The 20,347-nt window shown below is 28.9% G+C and overlaps 1 protein-coding gene across 1 annotated transcript in view; it reads left to right on the forward strand.

Annotated features, from left to right (window-relative positions):
• The window catches only part of LOC117180550 (collagen alpha-1(IV) chain), a 117,069-nt gene that overhangs the window by 61,770 nt on the left and 34,952 nt on the right, over positions 1-20,347 (forward strand). The window contains exons 13-20 of the mRNA XM_033373046.1: positions 3,608-3,735; positions 3,816-3,879; positions 4,191-4,565; positions 8,674-9,023; positions 11,046-11,312; positions 14,965-15,136; positions 15,233-15,478; positions 18,311-18,676. Coding sequence (XP_033228937.1) covers positions 3,608-3,735; positions 3,816-3,879; positions 4,191-4,565; positions 8,674-9,023; positions 11,046-11,312; positions 14,965-15,136; positions 15,233-15,478; positions 18,311-18,676 — 1,968 coding nt within the window. The remainder of the gene's footprint in view (positions 1-3,607; positions 3,736-3,815; positions 3,880-4,190; positions 4,566-8,673; positions 9,024-11,045; positions 11,313-14,964; positions 15,137-15,232; positions 15,479-18,310; positions 18,677-20,347) is intronic.

Here is a 20,347-nt window from a genome sequence, read left to right on the forward strand (position 1 = left end):
CTGAAAAATCTCTATCCCATCCACACACTACTCCTTTCCCCTGCCGAGTGAGTCACGCCTACCCCGAAAGGGAAATGGCTTAATGGTGTAATAAAAAAAAGATAGAGATATAAATAGAACCGGCGAAGTGTTTCGAACGGCAATCGCACACCTTCGTGTTTTCAAATTCAGAAGAGGAGAAATGGGTTGCGCGCGCAATTCAGTCATTTACATCGTCTCCTACTATATTCACACGGACATAGCCCTGTCATAGTATTGGACCACACCTCGTTTCAGATCTGGGATCACTGGTTTGGTGTGCTCGGCGATTTTCTTCTTTCGAAAAAAATGGAGCAAAGAGTTTGCATTAAATTGTGTGTGAAAAATGGAATCCAGTGCTCTAAAACTCTTGAAATGTTGATAGTTGCATACGGTGAGTCTACTCTGAGTAAGAGAAATGTGTATAAGTGTTGCAAGCTGTTCCAAGAAGGCTGAAAGGATGTCGAAGTCGAACCTCGCCCTGGACGTCCCAGCACGTCAACAACAGATGAAAACGTTCAAGCAGTGGAACTTTGGATAAACAATTCGTGGCGTTTGCATCACGATAATGCACATGCTCATTCATCGTTGCTTGTGAAAGATTTTCTGAGCAAAAACAGTACCAAAGTCATGCCTCAGCCTCCATATTCACCGGATTTGGCCCCAAGTGACTTTTTTCTTTTTCCAAAACTGAAGAGACCCATGAAAGGACATCGATTTCAACGATTGAGGAGTTAAAAACTGCATCGCTGAAAGAACTCAAGGCTATACCACAAAATGATTATCAGAAGTGCTTTGATGAGAAAACCATAGTCACCTTATTTTTTGAACACACCTCATATATAAAGAAGAAAATTATTCACTCTAATAATAATTTTAAAGTTTTTCTTGGAAGTTTCTGAAAAAATTTCAGCCAGGCAAAACTCAAGTTTTCAAAATATTTTCGATATTTGTGAAAATTAAAGACGATTTTGGTTCATGTTTTTAGGGAACTTGCAATTAGTTCCTGTCAAAATTTTGAGGTTCTAAAATAAAATTATGGACGACCAAGATGACTCAAATGGTATATCTAAATCATTTATAAATTCAAAATATTAGAAAATATATTTGGCTCTAGAAATCAATGTGAACTTATCTGTTTGCAAAATTCGAGCCTGGACTTGGCATATGACAGACAGACATACCCACAGACATGAAGACAGATATACAAACAGACAGACACCAATAAAATTTTATTATTTTCGGATTCTGTGCGTACCAAAACGTAAAGATTCGTTGAAAACCAGAGATCGAAATTTTGGACGATTACATTACACTCTCATGAATGAGAATGTAAAAATCATAATATTTTAAAGCCTTTCAATCGTTAGAAAAAATAAAAAAAATTTTTTTCTAAAGCTTCAAAAATCTATATTTTACTTACATTTTTTTAATCGATGGGTTCTACGAAGAATAGGCTATCTTTTCGTTGCCGTTAAGAATTAGGCTAACTTCATTTTGTATGAAATTTAGTAAACACCTAGAAGTGTTAAAATAAATAAAAATCTTTTAGAATTTCGTGTTTTTAGAGTTACAGGAGCTAAAATTACATTATAAACTGTAATACAAAATTCTGGAGTTTTGAATTTGTTGGGAATGTTTCAAAAAATAATACGTTATTTATTCCTCCTGAAAACTTAGGTAAATAAAGTTAGCCTTATTCTTTACGGGAACGAAAAGATAGCCTATTAGGTATTTTCACTTCAACAATCAGCTAACTGACTAATCAGCTAACTGTAATATCTTTGTAATTAATAATCATTATTAATATATTATTATTTCACTTAATAGTTATTAAAAAATAAAAACTATTTTTCAAATACACTTACATAGACAAAATTAGCTTTCACGAAGATATTAGCAAAATAGGGCAAAAATGAACTGAATCCCATGCATTTGGTCCCTTGTTTTCCCTTCAGCAATCTACCAAGTGAAGTTAGCTGGTGATTGAAGTGAAAATACCTAATTCTTTGCAGAACCCATCCAAATAATCCAATGATTTAAAAACTTTTTCGAAATTTCAAAAATCTTAAATACATTTTGATAGAATTTAAAGTTTTCCTCAACTTATTAAAAATACTTAAAAAATTAAAAATATAGTCTAAAAGATATTCCATATTCTTTTTCGATAATTTAGGAAATCTTTTAAAGTATTTTTAAATATTCTTTTGAAATTAACTTTTCTAAATAAACAAACTATTAGCAAATTTCCTAGGAGGCTTAAAAAAAATGTATTTTAATTCTTCAAAACTAAAGATTAATCTTTTAAAATAGTAACGTCAACGTTTATGCGTTACTTTTGATTACGGTAATGTGTTAAACTGATATGAATTGGTGCTAACAATGTAAAAAATCTTTAAAAGTAAAAAATTGCTCAATCTTTCAGATTTGTTTGTTATATTTTAAAAAATTCGGTTGAAATGTTTTAATTTAAATGGCAATTTCAAGAAGACTTTTGCATACAATTTGCAATTATTTAAATTATCTTCAAATCTTTATAAAACCTTAAAAGACCTGTTAAACTTACTGGATTGTTAAAAATGTTATAAATTATAGAAAATAATTAAAAAGGTTTCGAAATATTTTCTAATTTTTCTTATAATTCATTTTTTTTCAAATAAAAAATTTCCCACAAATTTTAAAAAAATTATGACATCTTGAAGCTTTTCAATTTTTTCAAAATCTTTGAAATATTTTTTCGAAAGCTTTAAGAAATCTACATTTTGTTTTAAGTTATTTGAAATCTTTTCAAGTTTAAAATTGTTTTTGAATCTTTGTTCAACTTCGAAAGATCTCTTCAACTGTCACGATTATTTTGCAAAATTTTCTAAAATTTAGGAAATCATTAAAAATCTTGTTACATTTTTTCTTAAAATTAAAATTTTTAAATGAAATTTTTTTAAGAAACCTTAAAGAAAATTAAAATCTCTTGAAGCATTTCAATCTTTTTAAAAGGATTAAATTTTTTTCGAAAGCTTTGAAAATCTACATTTTACTCAAACATTTTGTAAATCGCCTCAAGATTTAAATAATTTTCAAACTCTTTCAGAATTTCTAAAATTTTGAAATACCGTTGGACACAATTCAAAGTTGTCCTAAACTTATTAAAAATCTTTCAAAATAAAAAATTTACTGAAAATCTGCCATATTTCTTTTCGACAATTTTGACAATTTTCAGAAACCTTTTTAAATATTCTCTTTAAACTAATTTTTCTATTAAAAAAATGAGTATGAAAAGAGTCGAAAAAATTCGTTATATTCTCTTGCATTTCTTTCAAATTTTACATTATTTTTCATTCTTAAGAATTTTTTAAATCTCTTGAGGCGTATATTTTAACAATCCTGCAAAATAAAAAAGTGCCTTAAAATCTTCCAAATTCTTTTCAGATATATTTTGAAAATTTCAAAACTGAAAATTAAGCTTGTAAAACAGTAACAACAACTTTCATGCGTTACTTTTGACTCGTGATGTGTCAAACACTCTAAAAAAGTAAAAGTAACTAGTTATTTCTTATTACTGAACTTTTTCTCTTTTTTTTTTTAATTTAAGGTGACTGTGCACCTTGCAATATTACGGATGGATTAAAAGGTGATAGAGGCGAACAAGGAGAAAAGGGAGAACAAGGAGTCGCTGGTAGGGATGGACTTCCTGGAGATAAAGGAGACCTAGGACCTGAGGTAAATTTATTTTTAAGTATTTAATAATAATTGAATAAGTTCTTCAAAAATAACATAATAACAATCTGTTCTCTTTATAGGGAATTCCTGGACCAGTTGGTTCCATGGGACCCCCAGGACCTCCCGGAATTAGAGGAGAGCCAGGTAAATAATAAATCAAATAATAAAAGTATTAAGAGATTTTCAAACCATCGAAATTGGCTGGGTAGTGATTCTCGACTAGTCGAGATTTTGAATAATAAGCACTGAGGGCGTGGCCAATCTTCGGATGGGTGACCGTTAGTGGTTCTTGCGCCGTATTTTTAGTTCTGACGCCGATTATGAATGTGGGCATTCGATGCTACCGAATGTCTACATTCAAACTCTTCTGTCAGTAACCGGTTGTACTCAGGTGTTTTGGTTTTCTGTAGTTTTCCACTTCTCTGACCAAATCTTCTATTGTTTATAATTTCCAGGACCCAGAGGGGAAAAGGGAGACATGGGACCATTTGGTTTCCCAGGTGACAAGGGTACAGAGGGTCCAAGAGGTTTCCCAGGTCCAGCGGCTCCTAAAGGTGTTAAAGGAGAACCCGGAATATCTATGAAAGGTAGCATTGGTTTCCCCGGCCCTCCAGGCGTAAAAGGAGAGAGAGGATTGCCAGGACCACCAGGAAAAGATGGACCACAGGGACGACCTGGTTTGACAGGATTCAGTGGAGAAAAAGGAGATACCGGAGAACCTGGAATAGGTGGTCTTCCTGGAGCACCTGGAGAAAAAGGAGACACTGGTCTAATTGGGCCCAAAGGACCTGCTGGAGTGCCTGGAATGCCCGGAAGCGAAGGAGTAAAAGGTGAGAATACGATAAGTGAAAATCTGATATAAAAAGCAAAATCTTGTAATTAGGGGTGCTCAAAAACTAGGTCAAACTTTTTGAAAACTTTTTCCTCCCCTCTCGTCCTTCGTCATAGATCATCAGACAAAGCTTGATTATTTAAAGATAATGTCAAAAATATAAGCACCAACTTTTTTGTAAAAAACTTTTTTTCATTTTATTTGATAAATGATTAAAATATAACCTCAATACATACTAAAATAATATATTAGAAGATGTCATTTTTTAAGAATGTATGGAAATGAACGGAGAAGAAATGATTTTAAATGAAATTAATGTATGGGTAACATATTAAATTCAATACCTCATATTTGAAGTTTCAAACAATATAAATTAATTTTTAACTATATAGTTGAATTTTCAAATTACAAAGACGAATTTTCGGCCATTAAAGATTAATTTTTAATTAAAAAAATTATCAATCTGAAAAAGTTCAATTTTTATTCAAAAAGAGAAAGTTTTAACGAAATAGTTGAAAAACAAAAATTTATTATCAACCAGATAGCTGCATTTACGACTATACAGTTGAACATTTTAGTAAAATGGTTGAATTTCTAACAAGATACTAGTTTGGCTGAGAGTTCATCTTTGGAGATGAATTTTTAAGTAAACGGTCGAATTTTTTAATAATAGTGATTGAACTTCAGCTAAAAACAGATGAATTTTCAACCTACAAAGATAATTTTTCAAACAAGAAAGATAAATTTTCAATCCAAAAAGACAAATTTTTAACGAAGCAGTTCCATTTTCAAACAAAAAACATGTCAAGAAATTAGTTCAATTTTTAACCACGCAGTTGAATTTTCTACTTAGAAAGATACATTTTCAACCAAATAGATGAATTTTCATAAAAAAATTAATTAATTATCAACCAGACAACTGCATTAGAACCATATAGTCTAACTTTAAAAAAAAGGGTCGAATTTTTAATAAAATAATCATTTGGTTGAAAATTCATCTTTGTAGATGAATTTTCAAGCAAATGGTTAAATTTTTAACCATATAGTTGAATTTTCGAACTAAAAGGATGAAATCTCTATTGAAGCGTGTAATTTTTACTACAAAAAAATTATTTATTGACCAAACAGTTGAATTTGAAGTCAATAGTTGAACTTTCAATCAAGGGGGCCCAATTTTTAACAACGTAATTGTTTGATGGAAAATTCAGCTTTGTGGATGAATTCTCAAACAAGCGGTCGAATTTAAAAAAAAAGAAGATTTAACTTCAACTAATAAAGATAGATTTTCAACAAAATAGTGCAATTCTTAACTAAATATTTAAATTTTCTAAAAAGTACTTGAACTTGCAACTAAAATGATGATTCTTACAAAAATTAAATGTTCAAAAATGAAGTTCAACCAAGCATTTGGAAATGCGATAAAAACATTGTTTTGCAACAAAAAATATAGTAGTTGATTTTTTAGTACAAAACTTTCAATTTAAGATAAAAGTCTCGACTTTTACCAAAAAGATATATCTCAACGGAAAATACAATAGTTAGTATTTAAAAAAAAAAGATTTTAATTCAAATAAAAAACAGTATAATTCAACCAGATAAGATAAACTTTTAATAAAATCCTTTAATCAAAACAGTTTAATTTTTAACTAAAAAGGTGCATTTTAAAACAATAAATGAACATTTCTGCCAAAAGAGATACATTCCTAAACTAAAAAGAGTTGTTGAATTTTCTAATTAAAAAAGCGCATTTTGTAGAAAATAGTGGTTTTTTATACCAAAACTTAATTTTCAACCAAACAGTTAAATTTTGTACGAAATATTACCATTTTTAACTCAGAAAGAGTAATTTTGAACAAACAGTTGAATTTTTAATCCATCCAAATTAATTTTCTACAAAATATTTGAATTTTCAACAGAAATTTGAATTTCCAACTAAACAGTTGAATTTTTAACTGAAACGATCAAGTTTTCACAAAAAATAGAATAGTTTAATAATCAGTTGAAAAAAAATTAATTTTGGACAAATGAAAATAATTTAAACAACATATTTCAATTTTTAGCTGAAGACATGGATCTTTAAATAAAAAAGTAAATTTGTAACAAAGTAGTTTTACTTTCAACCAAGTAGTGGAAATTACAATTCAGAAGTTTAATTGTTGAATTCTCAACTAGAGACGATCAATTTTCAACTTATAATATAATATTCAAGTTTTTACCTTAAAAATTAATTTACCAGCAAACAAAAAGAATTTCCAAAAAAAAACTTAATTCTTCAACTAAAAGATGAATCTGCAAGTGATAAAATCAATTTTTAACAAAGAAATTATACTTTCAACGAAACAGTCCAATTTACAATCCAGAAGATTAATTGTCTATCAAAAAGAAAACTTTTTTATCCACTTTTAAGTTATTCAAATTATTTTTTAATTTCATAAAACTTTAAAAGTTCTGTTAAACTTACTGGATTTTTTTCTACATTTTCTAAATTTTAGGAAATATCTTTAAATCCTTTGAAATATTGTTTAATTTTCTCCTCAACTTCAATTTCTTAAATAAAAAATTTCATAGGAATTAGAAAAATATTATGACCTCGAGAAGCCTTGCAATCTTTTTAAAACCATTTAATTTTGTTTTAATCTTCAAAAATCTGTATTTGGCTTAAAATTATTTTAAATCATGTCAAGGATTAAATCATTTTTATAATTTTTCAAAATTTGAAAATTTTTATCTAATAGAGGACATTCCAATTAAAAAGAGATAATTTTCAATGAAATATCGCTGGATTTCCTTATTGGATTCCATTTATTATTTTTACATTTAAGAAAAGAAAACGAGAAAAATGAGAAGTTTTTGGAAAACAAGGGGAAAAAGAGGAATTCGTTTAAAAAGTGCAAAGGAGGCAAACGCGGGAAAGCGTGTAAAGTCTACATTTAGATGCTTTACGTCATATCTCGTCACAAAATCTGTTACCTACCTCCCGGAAGTGTGACGCAATTTTTGAACGGGAAGCCATGGAACTCAAGGAACTCATGAAACTCAGGGAACTAATGGAACTTATAAAACTCAGGGAACTCAGGGAATTAAGGGAACTCATGTAACTCATAAAACTCAGCGAATTCATGGAACTAATGAAACTCAGGGAACTAATGGAACTCAGGGAACTTATGGAACTCATGGAACTCATGAAACTCAGCGAACTCATACAATTAATTGAAATCATGAAACTCAGGGAACTCATTCAATTAATTGAAATCATGAAACTCAGGGAACTCAGGGAACTCGTGAAATTCAGGGAATTAATTAATTTTAGGGAAATAATGGAACTCAGGTAACTCAAAGAACTAATGAAACTCAAGGAACTCAGGGAACGGAGGCGAGGGAAAAGGAAAGGAGGCACATACGAAAAAGAATGTAAAGCCTACATTTAGATGCTTTACGCTACATGTAATTTTTGAATGAGAACTCATGAAACTCAAGAAACTCGTGAAACTCATGGAACTAAGTTAACTTATAAAACTCAGGGAACCCAGGGAATTTAGGAAACTCATGTAACTCATAAGCTCAGCGAATTCATGGAAGTAATGAAACTCAGGGAACTAATGGAACTCAGGAAATTCGTGGAACACAGGAAACTAATAGAAGTCAGGGAACTCAGGGAGCTCGTGAAATTCAGGAAATTAATGTATTTCAGGGAAATCATGGAACTTAGGGACCTCATAGGACTCAGGGAACTAATGGAACTCGGGGAACTCATAGAACTTAGGAAACTTAGGCAACTCATAGAACTAATGAAACTCAGGGAACTCGGGGACCTCATAGAACTCAGGGAACTTATGAAACTCATCGAACTCATGAAATTCAGGGAACTAATGGAACGCAGAGAACTGGGGGAACTCGTAGAACTGAAGGAACTCAAGGAACTCATGGAACTCAGGGAACTCATAGAACTCAGGGAATTGACATTTATATAGGAAGTGATGGTGAATGAGGGGGAGTGATGAGACATTGTTGGAGTATGGGTGGGGGATGTTTGAGCAACGAAACCCTTTTCCAGGCGCAAGGCGTCTAATTTAACTCATTTTAAAATTAATGTTTATTGTTCACAGGTGAACCTGGATTGACTGGTGAACCCGGTAAAGTAGGTCTCCCTGGATTCCCAGGCGCAAAAGGGGATAGAGGCGAAGCCGGTAACGATGGATTTAGAGGATATCCAGGACGACGAGGACTTCCTGGCGTTGCCGGAATTCCTGGCGCAGACGGGCTTCCCGGATTGAAGGGAGAAAGAGGACCCAAAGGAGATACAGGATTCCCTGGACTTCCTGGAATGGAAGGAAAGCCTGGAAGACCTGGTTTCTCTGGACCCAAAGGAGATTATGGATACCCAGGTCCCACAGGTTTACCTGGACCTATTGGCTACGAAGGAATTAAGGGAGATACAGGACCTCCTGGTTTCCCGGTAAGAATTTATCATTTTTAACAAAAACTTTTTGTTTACATTTAATTCATTAGTTTTACAAGGCGAGATCGCCAATTGTAGGTTTTAGTTTAGGATCATAATTTCATGAAAACAATTCCTATTGAATAGTAGCACTTTTTATTGATTTTTTTTACGCAAATAATAACTTTCAAATGCCCTTTTAATGATTATTTAATTTTTTAAATTTTTTCAACTTAATTTTTTCAGTTAACCAAATATATTTTGTATCGGAAGTAAAAACGAGGTTTTTCAAACAAAAATTGTATTATTAATCGCATTTTGTACCTTCTAAAGCAAATAGTTCTCTGATAAATCACAGTTCTCTGTCAAAGGAAATTATATTTATGAACATTTTAATAAATAAAAAAATTAAATATTAAGTGCAGGCAGCGAGAATCGAACAATCAATTTTACGGTTACGACACAGAATCGCAACTGGCTGAGAGACCGGTCAAAGTTTTAAAGTTGACATTACCTTATCTAGTTACATTCATCCAGTAACAAAAACTATAAAAATCTTTCAATATTTCAAGAGATTGCAAAAATTGTCTTCTGATTCCTAGAAAATTTTAAAATAATGTATTATTTGAATAAATTAGTTTTAAAATAACATTTAAAAAGAGTTCAAAACATTTCTAACTTTCTCGAAAAAGAATCTGGAAGATTATGAGTATTGTTTTGTATTGCAGGATTTTAAAACTATGTAGAAAAAATCCGAATTATTTTAGAAGATATTTAGATGTTTTAAAAGAATTTCAGAAATAATTAAAAAGTTGAAAGGATTTGAACAAAGTAAAACAATAAGTAGTTGAACACTTTTAGAGTTTTTAATTATAATAAATTTAATAAACAACTTTGAAAATAATTGAATAAATAAATTAATCAAATGTGGAAAAAACATCCAGAAGATCTTAAGGCGATTTTTTTTAATTATGCCATTTTTTAAAATATCTCCGAAAAATTTAAGGAACTGCTGAAAAATCTCGAGAAATGAAATTCCCGACATTTTAAAATTTCCGAAAAATAAAATTCCTGAATTGGAAAATTCTTGAATAACATTTCCGAAAGTTTATAATATTACCTGATTGGAAAATTCCCTGATAATAAAATTTTCTATTTCAAACAATTAAGATTTTTTTATAAGTATTGCTTATTTGTTGAAAGTACAATAACGAAATATTGTTATAAAAACAAAATTATTTTTCATGTTTAAAGTTTCTAAAATTATTATCATTTATTTTTAATAAATAAATAATATCTATAAAAAAATAATTGTTTCTTTTCGGATATTTTATAAATCGGCATTTTCCAATTCGGTAATATTAGAAACTGTTCGGGGATTTTATTTTTTTTGAATATTCGTGTTCGGGAATTTTATTATTCGGCATTTTCATTATTCGGAAATTTTATCATTCGGAAATTTCCCAATTCGGGAATTTTACAGTGCCTTGAATTTTATTTTACGAGATTTTTGAGTCGTCCCAAATTTAAGTGATTTTAGAAAAATATTCAGGAATACTAGAAGCTTTGAAGGGATTAAAAATATTTGAATATAAATATTTATTTTCTAAGATATCGTAAGATCCTGTAAAATAAAAGAATGTTTTTCAAAATCTTCAAAATTAGTTTTCTAATGAGACTTAAACCCCCTTGAATCTAATTCAAGTTCGAATTCAAGTTTTAAAAAACTATTAATAAGTAGTCATTCAAGATTTTTATTTTGTATTACATTATTTTTCCCATCAAATAGAAAAGTAACTAAAAATGTAACCATAGTTATGTTTTTACTTTCTTCTTTTGATTTTTAAAAATTCATAGATAATCTTTAAACCTATAAATGACTTTAAATTACATTCATTTTTCATTAGTTTGCAATAAGTATAGTTAAAAAGCATTTATTAATATTTATTCAGTTTAAATTAGTTTTATAATTTTTGGTATAGTTTTAAAATTAGTTAAAAATTTCTTTTTTAATTAGTCATCTTAATTCGAATTATTTAGGGAAGAAAAGGAGAACCAGGACAGGTTTCTGAAAAGGGACAAAAGGGTGAAGTTGGTATGCCTGGAATTCGTGGTCCGATGGGTCCTCCTGGTAGAGATGGATTGGACGGAATAAAGGGAGAACCTGGACCGGCAGTATTTGGATTGGATGGTGCGCCTGGAGAGAAGGGAGATGCTGGACGCCCTGGACAACCTGGTCTGGATGGACTTCAAGGAGAAAAGGGTGACACTGGTGTTACTGGATTCATTGGACCAAAAGGAGATACTGTTAGTACTTTTTTTGATGATGAAAAATTCACACTGATTTCGAGCTTCGCCTTTTTTAACTATTCCCACTTTTCCCCATAAATTTGAAAAATCTCCAACAATAACTAAAACCAAAAACTTTTACCTAGTTTTTCCGTTTTTCCCCTTTTTACAAAGTTCCGATTTATTTTTTAAGAATAATAAATGGTAATTCGAGGCATTAAAAAACACGAAACTTTGAGAGATTTTTCACGAAAATAGGCGACTATATTCTTTTAAATAAAATGAAATAATATTAAACTAAAATTGACACGCTTTAAATTTCTAATATTTTAAGTAAAAATATTGCATTTTTGTATGAATAAAAGAGTTTTTACCTACAACCAAAACTTGCAACCAAAAAAGATGAATTTTCTATCAAAACGACGAATTTTTAAAGAGAACAATTTTCAACTAAAATTATGAATCTTCAGCCCAAAGAAATGAATTTTTATCAAAGAAGTTCAACCTTCAAGCAAGTAGTTGAATTTCCAAAAAAAGACAAAAAAAGAGTGCATTCTGAAAAATGTAACAGTTGTTATTTCAACCAAAAATGATTTTAATTTTTAGTCAAAAACTATTGAATTCATAAAAAGTACCATTTTTCAATAGAATAGTTAATTTTTATTTTTGATGTAGGGTTCATAACCAACGAAATTAATTTATAATTTTAGATATTAACACCTAAAATTAAAAATAGTTAAATCTTCAACAAATAATACTAATTTTCGAAATAGTTGCATTTTTAACCAAAAAGATTTATTACCCAAAAAAGATTTAACTGAAATATTGAAATTTCAAACAAAGGTACACAATTTCTACAGAACAGTGAAATATTTAACCAAAAAATATTCATTTTTAACAAATGAGTTAATTTTTAACCAAATACCAGAATTTAAAACTGAAAAACAATAATTAAAAAAAAAGAAAATTTATAAACAAATAGTTTAATTCATACCTAAAAATGCGAATTTTCAACGAAATAGGTATATTTCAAATCGAGGAGCAGATTTTTCAATTAAAGCGTTAAAATTTCAATAAAAAAAAAAATTTTATCAAATTATTTCAAGTTTTAACTAGGTAGTTGGTTTTTTTTAGCAAAAACAGACTTTCAAGCCAAGAAAAAAAGTTTTAACCAGCTATCTGAATTTTTAAATAAAAAATCGAACATTCTACAAAACAGTTAAATTTTCAAACCGAAAATATGATTTTTGAACAGAACAAAAAAATAATCTTAAACTCAAAAAGACAAATTTTCATTAAAATAGGTTCATTTCCAACCACAAAATGGATTTTAAACTAAAATGATAAATCCTCAACAAATAAAACAAAAAGAAAGAATTTTTAACAAAGTAGTTCAACTTTAAGCCAAATAGTTAAATATTGGATCAAAAATCATAAATTCTTAAAAAAAAGTATTAGTTGATATTTAATCTAAAAAAATATTTTTGTTTTAAATTAAAAGCATTTTAATTTATCCAAAAAATTTGAATTTTCAACATAACGGTTTAATTTTCAACCCAAAAATATATAATTTGTTTTACAAAAAGAAATTTAAACTAAATTGTTAAATTTTTAGTCTAAAATTATGAATTTCGCGCAAACAAAGTTTATTTTTAACCAAATAATTTAATTTTCTAAAAAAAAAAATTATCATAAAATTGTTTAATTTTCAATTGAAAAATAAAATTGTAAAGTATGTTAGATGTAATTGCAGAAACAAAATTTTGGAAATTGTTTAATAATATTTAAAACAGTAGCGTTAAAAATAGAATTATTAATACAAAGAGAGGAATTTTTAATAAAAAAGTTAAATTTTTAGGCCAAAAAGAGAAATTATCTCCAAACCAGTTACATTTTTAACCCGTCCATATGAATACTTATCAAAAATGTTATACCGATTGTTTCTTAATCAAACACATAATATTAGAATTTTCAGTTGAATAGAATTTACTTTGAACCAAAAATCGTAAGATCTTTAACGAAAAAAAATGAAAATTCTACCAAAAGAGATGGATTTTTAAAATAAAAAAACCAACTTCTATTAAAACATTAATTACATTTTCAACCAACAAAATAGTGTGATATTTCACAAATGAAATGAAATTTCAATCAAAAGAGATGAATTTTCAAACAAAGAAAAAACCCAGTATTCACCAAAAGAATTAAATTGTCAACCAAGGAAGTTTTTGCAGTAAAAAGAGAAAAAGTTCAACCAAATTAATTAATTTTCAAGTCCAATAGGAAAATTTTCCAACCAAAAGATTGATTTTCTAAAAAAATAATTAAATTTTAAACTAGACATTTGCCAACCCTAGCAAACCGAGTGATCGGAGAGGATACTCTACAGAGTATCCCCATAGTATTCACACAGTATCCTTTCCGTATCATGCAACAAAAACTAAAAAAAAACAGCAAGATCAACTTTTAAATTGGTGAAATTCAGATTCTACGTTAAAATTCCCATTAGAAGGTCACGGATTAATCGCAATAGTTTTTTTTGCAACGGTAAAAAGTAAAAAAAAAAATTTGACTTATGACGCCTGTTGACTGCTATTTACAGATGATGCGTTTGAAGTGTAGCAGTCAACAGGCTTCATACGTCTTATATATTTTTAAACTTTTTTCCGTTATAGAAAAAACTATTGCGATTACTGCGTGACCTTCTAATGGAAATTTTGACCTACAATCTAAATTTCACCTATTTAAAAGTTGATTTTGCTCTTTTTTTAGTTTCTGTTGCATGCTAGGGAAGGGATACTATGAGGATACTCTGAGGATACTCTGTATAGTATCCTTTACATTCACTCGGTCCGCTAAGCCTAGGGAATACTCATGAAAATTGTTGGCAGGCAATTGATTTTGAGAATCAGATCATACTAATGCGCATCTTGATCAAATAAAAAATCAGAAATCTGTATAAAAGCGTTGCATATATGTATCATTAGGGTGCCCCACGAAATCCTTTGTTTTGGATTGTCTAAGACCTTAAATCTGAAATTTTTTTCTTTTGTTGCGAAAATGATTCTCTATTTCTTTTAGATTAAAAAAAAAGTAAATGGAGCTCGCCATGAATATTCGAAAAATGATTGTTTAATTCTAGGACAAGGATTGATAAAAATTTTTTTCAAACAGTAGAAATTGTTTTTAGCACGGTAAGTAATATTTCCTGAGAGTTTTATAATTTTTGGTGATGAACATGACTCTTTAATCTCAACTTTATCAGAAAATCGAAAATTAAAGGGTGCTAATAGTCACCTTAAATTTTTTTTCTGAACTGAACAAGTTTTAGGGACACATGGCATCCTAATAAATTATTCTCTGTGTTGCACGAGATGCAATAATTTAAACTGTAGAAATTAAAATTCAAAAACATTGGAAAATCGAAGATTGTGGATAAAACACTTCATAAGGACCTCTAAATAATATATATTTTTAAGTAAAAAAAAATAGGAAATCAATTTTTCACTAAAAGTAGGAAATTGCATATTTAAGGTTAAAGAAAATCGAAAACAAAGGATTTCATGAGGCACCCGAATGTATCATTTTGATCCAAGTTCGTTAAAAAATTGGTCAACTCACATGCCCTCGGTACGAAAACTGTAATCTGCTATTTAATTGTTTATTAATTTAGGGATATCCTGGACAACCTGGAGCACCTGGAATACCGGGAATCGATGGTTTGCCTGGTGAGCCTGGTGAAATTGGACCTCAAGGTCCACCAGGATTCCCAGGACTTGATGGCGAGGTTGGCTTACCTGGAAGACCTGGTCTAGATGGACTGAAAGGAGATAGAGGACCTATAGGTAATTTCTTCGTACTCCAATTATTATTATTATTTTAAATTATTTTCATTTCGTACATTAATTATTTTTATTTTCATTTGCCTCCTATCTTTTTAGGACCTCCTGGAGTCATTGGAGAGTTTGGTTTCGAAGGAGAGAAAGGAGATCGAGGACCTCCGGGTTTGACAATAGATATCAAAGGAACCAAAGGTGAACCTGGACTTCCTGGTCTCCCTGGAGAAGAGGGAATGAAGGGTGATAGAGGATATGAAGGAGCTGTTGGTTTCACCGGTGAAAAGGGTGAGAGAGGAGAACATGGACTCATTGGAAATCCTGGACCTCCTGGTGCACCTGGCCTTAAAGGCAAGTTTTTACGAGTTTTTCTCAGATTTTTTCAACTTTTAAAATCACGGAAAGGGCATTTATGATATTCTGGATTTATCAGTAGGGTGAACTCAAAAGAAAGAAATTTGCTAAAAAAAATGTAACCAACGACATTTTTTTGTTGAATCAACTAAAGACTTAATCTATCAGACGATTTGTGTAAAAAAACAAAAAAATTATTTAAGTCAACCAGAAATTTATTGCTTAAGTAAAAAATAGTGAAACTCAACCAAAAACGACGAATTTTCAAATAAGAAGATTATAACTTTTTATCGAAAAATACTAATTTTCAACTTCAGATAGAATAGTGGCCAAATATGATGTTAATTTTCAAATTTAAGAAATTTAAATTCGATTAAAATCTAATTTAGAACCCTACTTAACGTCCAATAATAAAGTTAATGTATAGAATTCCTGAAAATAAAAACAAGAATACAGCCATAAAATTTAGACAACCGCCATGAAATGCTCCTATTGCAGTTAAAAAAAAGACTTTCTTTTAAAAAAAATCTGTTCAGACAAAAATATAAAAAGGAAAGAAAAATGAGAAGGCAAACAATTAAATTCCCTTTCTTCTCTTTTTTTTATTTCTTTTGTTTTTATTATTATCAAAACACAATAAAGGAACATATTTACCAACGTTTCGATACTCATGCAGCACCCTCTTCGAAAAGCAAGAAAAATGAGCATTGCATAGAACAATTAACAAATAGACTGTTAATTTTGAATGAAAAACAACAGTTGAATTTAACCAAGAAAGAATAGTTTTCAGTCAAATGTTTGAATTTTCAACTGAAAAAGATCAATTCTCAATCAAGTTATATTTTAAATTGAATAATTCGTTTTCAATTAAGTAGTTTTTCCAATCAAAAAGATGAATATTCAACCAAAAAATAAATTTTGAACGCAATACATCATTTACCCTTTAATGAAGAAGTTGAATTTTCAACCAAAAAATGTTACTTTTAAATGAAAAATAATTAAATTAAAAAAAAAGACAAATGGTTCATTTTCAACCAAGAAACTGAATTTTTGACTTAATAGAATATATTTTTAATTAAAAATAGAATATTTAGATTTCCTTTGATAAAATTAATTTTCATCTAAAAGAGATGTTAATTTTAATTAAATACTGTTTATTAAAGAAATACGAAGTTTCAATAAAATATGATATATGAATTTTCAAGAAAGAAATCTCAATTTAAAACAGTCAAATTTAAAAAAGACTTGAGTTCAAACAGAGGCGCATTTTCAACTAAATACATCAAGTTACCATAAAAAGTTAAATTTTATATTTAAAAATAATAATTTTAAATTTTAAATACAGAAGCTAAATTTTAAGTTAAACAAATTCATGTTTAGCCAAAAAGGATGTTTATTTTAAATTAAAAAACAGTTAAATTCTGCCAAAAACGAAAATTTTTTAACAAAATAAATAAATGTGTAACAAAGAAGACTAACTGTTTCTCAAAAAAGAAGAATTTTCAACTAAATACATAAATTTAAATAAAAATCTGTTCAATTCTACCAAATTTACGAATTTTCAAAAAAGTAGATATATATTTTTAAACCAAATGGTTGAATTTTACATAAAAAAGAAGAAAGTTTAACAAAGAAAAATTATTTTAATTCAGAAAAGACGAATTTTCAGAAAATAATTAAAACTTTAACTAAAAATCTAAAACTTTTACCAACAAATTGATTTTCAAAAAATTTTTTATTTTTAAAAATTGAGCTGAGTTTGTTATCATAAATTACGTCAATTTTAAACTAGAAACTATTGAATTCAACAAAAAGGACGAATTTTTAACAAAATACATAGACATACATTTTTAACCATTTTAAACAGTGAAGAATACATTTTTACAAAGAAAGATCAATTTTCAAACTAAAGTAAAGTACTTTTTTCAAATTTGTTAAAAATTTCTATTAAACATACGTTTTTTTTAAATTTGTTTTCGATGAAGAATGATCTAAATAAACAATTATTTTTTAAACAGTTTAAAAATTAATTTAATAAATAATAAGAATATAAGACTCTTGAAACCTATTATGTATACATATTTAGCTACTTATTAAGAAATAAATTGTTTAAAAAATGAATATTATTTAAAATTTAATAAATTTACAGTATATTAAAATCAAATTTAAATTCCTATTTAAGGACCATCAAGTTAATGTATGAAGTTCCTGAAAATAAAACCAAGAATCTAACGGCCGAATTTAGGAAACCACCATAAAATGCTCCTATTGTAATTAAAAAAAAATCCTCCTTAAAAAAATCTTTTACAAAAATAAAAAAGAGGAAAGAAAAATCACAAATCCCCTTCCTTCTCCTTGTTTATTTTATTTTTTCTTTCTTTCGTCTTTTTTATTTTTATCATTATCAAATCACAATACAGGAACATTTAGACCTTCTCATGTTTCTTTCTTCTTCTTTATTTTTGTACGGAGATTTTTTTCATTTTAAAAGGAGTTTTTTAAAATTACAATTTGAGAATTTCATGACGGTTCTAAAAATGTAGTCGCTGGATTCTTGGTTTTGTTTTTAGGAATTCTATAAATTAATATTTTTTAAACTATTGAAAATTCGTTAAAAAATTAGTAAAAAAAAGACTGATTCATTAAGGCTGCGATTCGCTCAGATTTGAAGATGATTTTCTTGGGCTTCCGAAAAAAGCTAGAGGGTATAAACAAAAAATTTCGGAATATTGTTTTTCCCCAATTGAGGATGTAGTAGTAGTTGACCCACATAATTGATAACTGTGTTAATTAACTTTTGACCTTATTTATTTTTATTTAACTTTTCAGGTGAACGAGGTCCGGTAGGAGTTTCTGGTCCCCCGGGAGTAACAGTGAAGGGAGAAAAGGGATTGCCTGGACTTATGGGTAAACACGGAAGGGATGGATTCCCAGGAATTCCTGGAGAAAAGGGAGAACAAGGATTGCCTGGACTGCCTGGAGCAAAGGGAGACCGCGGACCGTTTGGGCCAATTGGACCCCAGGGCGAAAAAGGAGATTTAGGACATCCTGGACCCTCTGGATTACCTGGGCGTGAAGGTGCTCCTGGACTTGAAGGAATGCCTGGACTGCCAGGAGAGAGAGGACCTAAGGGAGACCAAGGGCCTCCTGGACTGTTTGGTGCTCCTGGGCAAAAGGGAGACCAAGGAATTCCAGGTGAGAAATGTTTCTGATGAAAAACAAAATAGAAAAGAAGGGCTTCTTTATTTTATTTTCATATTTTAATAGATTTGCTATTAATAATCAAATAATTTATAATAGTAATTTAATTATGATATGTTTATATAAAATTAATTCATTAATTAATTATTTTATTTCGATTAATTTATTATTTACTTTTTAAAATAAGTTACGAAAGTTCAAATGATTATAAATGATTTAATAGGATACTGAAGGCTTTTCACCAATTTTGAAGAATATCATTTGATTTTAATGTGATTTAAAGATTTTTCAGAAGATTCATAAGGTAAGGGAAGTTGCGGGCATTTAGGGAGGTTGGTAGTATGGTGTTCCAAATTTCTTTCTCTCGAATTTTCATACATATCGCCTCAAAATATTTTTTAATGCACAGAAAAATCAATGCTTTTTTTGTTTGTTTCGGAAAATGATATTTAGAGGTTCTGCAAGCCCCATAAAGTTTAACACGCATTTTTTATAAGAAAAAAAGACGATTTTGATCATTTTACTCAGAATCGTCAATGTTATGTGAATCGAGTTGAAACTCAACATTGTTCTTTACAATTAGCTATTGGATACAAATACATAATTATTTTACAAATACCTTCCCTATGTGCCTGTTTTATAAGGTCCCAAAAAACCCTATAAGTGAAAAATTGGGTTTTGCGAGTTTTTGGCGCAATTTATGATTTTTTGCTTTTTTGTAAGGATTAATTGTTCTTAATGCATAAAATACTTCTTTCTACTGATAATTAGATGTTTAAATAAATTGTCCAAACAAGTTCTTATTGTTTTTAAGCAAGTTTTCTTAGAATAGAGTCAGAAAGTCCCGTTTTTCTCCGAATTTTTCAACTTATTTTCAACTTTTCAGTTAAAGCGGGGTGATAATTATTTCAATGGAACAGAAATAATTGTTTATGCAAGTTATTATCATTTATAATCATATTCTCTTAGAATAATGCTGGCAATTTGCACTTCTTTCAGCAAGTTTTAACTTATTTTCCACTTGCCAATTAAAGTGAGGCAATAACTAATTCAAGTTAACAACTTAATTGCTTTAACCATTTATTATTACTTTCATTAATATTCTCTTTTAATAATGCTAGAAAGTTGCGGTTTTTTCTGTAATTGTGAACTCTTTATCTACTTTGCACTTAGAGTGTAGCAATAATTAATCAAATTTAACCGAGTTCTTTAAAGAAATTATTGTCAACTCTTAACTCAGAGCGAGACAATATTTAGCGAAATTTGACAAACAAAATTTGTTTAACAAATTATTATTGCTCATAACTATCTTCTCTTATATTAATGCTAGGTAACCGCGGGTTTCCAACATTTTTTTACTTTTTTCACAACATTTTACTTAGTGATATAATCATTAATGCAAGTTAATAAACACGTTTTTTAAAACAATTTAATATGGTTAAAAACTATCTTCTCTTAGAGTCATGCTGGAGCGTTGTGCGTTTTTCTGAGATTCTCAGTTTTTCTTTTACTTTTTAGTTAGGAAAAAATAATAAACATTAATATTATTTAAAACAAAACGACTCTCAGTATTTACTTCAAGGAAAACTTATACTTCACACGATACAAGTAGAAAATTTAAAGACTAATTGAAATATTTTTTTTACTTCGGAAAAATAAATTCAT

This window comes from Belonocnema kinseyi, chromosome 9, assembly GCF_010883055.1.
Source record: "Belonocnema kinseyi isolate 2016_QV_RU_SX_M_011 chromosome 9, B_treatae_v1, whole genome shotgun sequence".
NCBI lineage: Eukaryota > Metazoa > Arthropoda > Insecta > Hymenoptera > Cynipidae > Belonocnema > Belonocnema kinseyi.